Below are 5,087 nucleotides of genomic sequence, written 5' to 3'. Positions count from 1 at the left end.
AGTGGATGTTGAGTGGATCTGTACGACGTGGGCTACGAGTGGGCCCCGGAGCGTAGGAGAAAGGGAGTCATTGGAGGGTTACATGCTGTTTTAGTACACAGCGTTTAATTTTATGTGCATGTTTATGTGGTTTCTGTGTGTTTGTGCGCGTGTGTGTGGAGCACATGCCCGTTGCGGGCGCCTGGGTGTGCGATGTTGTTCCAGGGCTGTATACTTAATTGGGGCTTCATACGTGCATCTGAGCGAGACGCAGGGCTCGAGCGCGGTTGACTTTTAAGCGCGAGAGAGAGACGTTCTACGTAACCGTGGTTACAGTTTGTTGCGAGGGTATGACCTGTTTTATTTTCCGGCTGAAGCTTATGGTTTAATTTGTTTCCAAAACGTCCGCTTCGCACACATGCACGCACACGCACGCACGCATGCACGCACGCACGCACACACACACACACACACACATACGAACAGGCACGCACGCACACACGAACACGCACACACACGCACGCGCTGTGAGTCACGCGAGTTGCTGTACCACCGTGATGAAAATTCTCCATTCACATCTCAGACTCACCCAACAAATTGCTAGTAAATCTGTGGTCAACATAACAGCCTTCAATCTCTCCCTCACTCTCTTACAGAGCCCTCCCGGGTCATGTGGTCATGCCTCTGCCAGTTGCTCGGCAGTTATTGCAGTTATTTGGCCTGACACAATGCGGCTATTGCAGCTATTGGCCGTGGTATCTGATCTTAAGTGGGAATGAAGTATGGGAATGTTCAAAGGAACCCCCTAAGGGTAATTTGTAATATTAATAATTGTGTTTATTTTACTTTATTCGCCCTCTAGAGAGACGTGCAATCTGAACTTTCAATTCAACCCCCCCTTTTTTTCTGGAGTCCAAACCGCCATAGTAAATAACTGGGAGAGATTTGCATGATAAACGACTCATTTTACAAATGGCTTACTCTGCTAAACCACAGCCTGTTCTTCATCGGGGCCGGGATAGTGTGGACCTCCAGTCTAATCCCGGTCCGCTCCTCTATGTCGTCCATGACCCCAGTGACCTGACCTCACTACAGCCATGAGTGCAAAGTCATCCTAAAGCACCGCTGGTGATTTGCGGTCGTGGCCTTTACAGTCCCTGCGTTGCCGTGACGATGCCCTGGACACCCCAGCGCGTACGCCGCGACTGTAAATGAAGTTTGAACCGTATCTGTGTCTGCAAAACAGTGTACTCTGGACGCCGTCCCCCTGCGTTGGTGAGACAGTAGCCCCCTGACCTCCCCCCTCTGACCTCCCCCCTGTACCTCCCCCCTCAGTGCTGGAGAAGAGCGAGTTCAAGGACGAGCCCCTGCTGTTCCGCTTCTTCGCCGACGAGGAGATGGAGGGCTCCAACACCAAGCACAAGCCCATGAAGCACGACCTGAAGATCGCAGAGAACGTCATCGCCAAAGCCCTCCTGGTGAGCCCCCCCTGTCCTCTCTCCCCCTGCCCTCCCCTCCCCTCCCACCTCCCGCTTAGGGGGAAGCAGAAAGGAAGAAGGTACATCGTGCACCGAGACGACCCGCAGCTATGGGAGAAGGAAACGCCCGACGTGGCAGAAACTTGAAAGTAGACTTTTAGAACCGCCGTAAGCTCTTTTCTTTGAGGACGCAGCGAATGCCGCCATGGGTGCCATTCGTCTTGGCTATCCATATGAGTAATCATGTGTGTGGGGGTTTGTGTTTGTGTGTTTGTGTGTGTGTGTGTGTGTGTGTTGCGTGGTTTTTTGTTTGTATTTTGTGTTTGAGTGTATTGTGTGTGTATTTTGTCTATTTTGTGTGTGTGTGTGTGTGTGCGAGTGTATGTGGGTTGTATTTGTGTTTGTATTGTGTGTTTATTTTGTCTATTTTGTGTGTGTGTGTGTATGGGGGTTGCATATTATTTGTGTTTGCATTGTGTGTGGTGTGTGTGTGTGTGTGTGTGTGTGTGTGTGTGTGTGTGTGCTGCGTGGTACTTATTCACTCTATGTGTGTGTGTGTATTGCGTGGTGTATGATGTACCGCGTGTGATGCACCCTCTACTGTATATTATGGGGTGTGTGTGTGTGTGTGTGTGTGTGGGAGCTAATGGCAGCGCTGCTGTTCCTCCAGATCGGGCCCAGTGACGGGGGCTACGGCTTCACCCTGGAGGAGAGGAACCGCGTGCCCATCATTAAGGCTGTGGAGAAGGGCTCCCCTGCTGAGGTGAGGCGCACGCACGCGCACACACACCCACGCACACGCACACACACACGTGCGCACACACACACACACACGTGCGCACACACACACACATGGACACACACACGCACGCACACACGCACGCACGCACGCACGCACGCACACACACACACACAATCATTCACACACATAGACACATGCAACCACACACACAGATGCACACAGACACAGGTGCACACACACACTGACAAACACACACACATGCACACTCACACACACACACACACACACACACACACACATTAATCAGCTTCAATGTTGTTTTGCTGTGAGCCTCTCGGCCTCTCTGAACGTCTACTCAGTAGAGGTTAACGGTCCATTGTTGCTCACTTATTATTACAGATGAGGTACAGTGAGCCTTTGTTGTTATAATTATAGCCTAAGCTTCTCGTTCAGAAGAAAATACTGTCCTTTTTCACGAAAACCTACTTTCGGTTCGCCTCTTCGCCGTAATGGACGCTTGCTCCGACATCAGAGAACGGTCCCCGTGGAAACACAAACGTTGAACACAACAAAGCACAGTCAGCATTTTTGAGGTCTCCCTTTGTGTGAGCGCCACACATTGGATCCGCTCGATGAGAATGCAAAAGAGGGAGACGCCTTTCAAGTTCGAACGCAATCAATCTGAGATGGCGACCCCGCGTGTATGCGTTCCACTCGGGTAGCATACGAATGCACTCCGCTGGGCGCCTTGGTTAACGTATTCCACATGGACCGAGGAGGCCCACAATACGCTCCAGCTGTTTAGTGGCTGTAACTGTAGAGGCTAGTGTCTAACCCCTACCCTTGACATCTTTAGATGCTAGTAGCTAACATTAACCCTGCATATCTCTAGATGCTAATAGCTAACCTTAACCCTGCATATCTCTAGATGCTAATAGCTAACCCTAACCCTCCACATCTCTAGATGCTAGTAGCTAATAGGGGTGTAACGATACACAAAAGTCATGATTCGGTACGTACCTCGGTTTTTAAGTTACGGTTCGATATGTTTTTTTTCGGTACAGCAGGGTTAAAAGAAACCAAACATACATTTATTTATTTTACATATTTATTCATTTTACTTTTCTTTTTTTTTGATTTTATTTTGATTTTATTTAATTTAATTGTTAAATCGAACAAATGCCTTACACGCATGAAAATACATCAAATACAATGGAGGATAAAAACACAATAAAGTCCAGGACTTAAGGTGCGTTCATGGTCCTGGTAAAAACGAGATGCCTCGTCAGTAATGAAGCTCACAGGACAAGACAAGACACTCACAGAGTATGTGATAATCGATAAAAACATTTTCCTCAAATAATAATAATAATAAAAAAAAAATAATAATAATTCGGTATGCACCGAAATGAAACGTGCATTGAACCGTTACACCCCTATGTGTAGATCTCCAGATGCTCATAGCTAACCCTCCACATCTCTAGACGCTAGTAGCTAACCCTAACCCTCTTAATCTCCAGACGCTATTAGCTAACCCTAAACCTCCACGTGTGTAAAAATGAGACGCTGTAGAAATGTAATACATTTCAAGGTTCTCTTTAATGTTAATACTTAATTAAGTCAGTATGCCACAGACCCAGCCCAGACTACTAATACTAGACATTCTATGTAAACAAGCCTGTACAAATGTTTAGCCCACAGAGTTTTATGGCCGCCGTGCTTGCTTGTTTAGCCCCTTCTAATTCCTCTTGGGACGTTTGAAATAAATGTTTGTCACCGTCAATGAAAACCTGAAAATGGAAAATGTTAGCGTAAAACAGTTAGAAAAATGTTGTTTATAATTCTAAAAACTATAAATGACTTAATTCTAAAGTCTAAGATTGACCACATTTTGAATACATCTATAGTGTCCTATTTTCATCATGGTTTTTAGTGACATTAGATTTTTCCTTTCAGACTTGGTTATATAAAACTTTCTTCTCTTCTCCCTTTTCTTCTTTTTTTTTCCCGATCCTATCCTATTCTACTCTGTGGTCCAAGATGGCGGGTCTGGAGGTGGGGAAGAAGCTGTTTGCTATGAACGGAGACCTGGTGTTTCTGAGGCCCTTCTCAGAGGTGGAGAGCCTCCTCAGGCAGTGCTTCGAGAGCAAGGGGCCTCTAAGGGTACTGGTCAGCACCAAGCCAAGAGAGTGAGTCACAGTGCTTACTGTACTAACTGTATGCTGATGTCTTTAAATAAAGGAGTTTGTGTACATTTTTAACCATTTAGTCCATTAGCAGATGCAGTTTTCCAAAGCAATGCATTCTTTAAGTACACACATTTTTCTTAAGGAAATTGAGATTGACTGCAAACATTGGGCTTGGAACCCAGACATATATATCAATATGTAATACATATATACCCTCTAGTGCCAAACTCAAACTCAAACCCACATTTTTGTTCTTCTATGACCATTGGTGGCCAAAATGTGTTCTGGTGTACACCTTTTTATCCTCTCCTTGTGCCCTTGGACATGTCCAGGACGGTGAAGATCCCAGACTCTGCAGATGGTCTTGGCTTCCAGATCCGTGGATTTGGTCCCTCTGTGGTCCATGCTGTGGGCAGAGGTAGGAGAGCATCGACAGACACACAAGCTACCTCACCTACCCGCCACATCTCTAGACGCTAGTAGCTAACCCTCCATATCTTTACCTAGTAGCTAACCCTACACATCTCTACCTAGTAGCTAACCCTCCACATCTCTACCTAGTAGCTAACCCTCCACATCTCTACCCAGTGGCTAACCCTACACATCTCTACCCAGTGGCTAACCCTACACATCTCTACCCAGTGGCTAACCCTACACATCTCTACCTAGTAGCTAACCCTACACATCTCTACCCAGTGG

The 5,087-nt window shown here is 46.7% G+C and overlaps 1 protein-coding gene across 1 annotated transcript in view; it reads left to right on the top strand.

Annotated features, from left to right (window-relative positions):
• Positions 1–4,806, top strand: part of LOC311371202 (phosphatidylinositol 3,4,5-trisphosphate-dependent Rac exchanger 2 protein-like) — a gene marked incomplete at both ends in the record, with an annotated part of 13,669 nt that extends 8,863 nt beyond the window's left edge. The window contains 4 exons of the mRNA XM_084489399.1: positions 1,315–1,457; positions 2,128–2,220; positions 4,240–4,388; positions 4,721–4,806. Of these exons, the coding sequence (XP_084345525.1) occupies positions 1,315–1,457; positions 2,128–2,220; positions 4,240–4,388; positions 4,721–4,806 (471 nt within the window). The remainder of the gene's footprint in view (positions 1–1,314; positions 1,458–2,127; positions 2,221–4,239; positions 4,389–4,720) is intronic.
• Positions 4,807–5,087: the final 281 nt, after the last annotated feature.

This window comes from Micromesistius poutassou, assembly GCF_964030765.1.
Source record: "Micromesistius poutassou genome assembly, contig: SCAFFOLD_1048, whole genome shotgun sequence".
In the NCBI taxonomy this organism is placed as follows: domain Eukaryota; kingdom Metazoa; phylum Chordata; class Actinopteri; order Gadiformes; family Gadidae; genus Micromesistius; species Micromesistius poutassou.
Note: the sequence above shows the minus strand (reverse complement) of the source record. Positions and strands in the feature narration are given on the sequence as shown.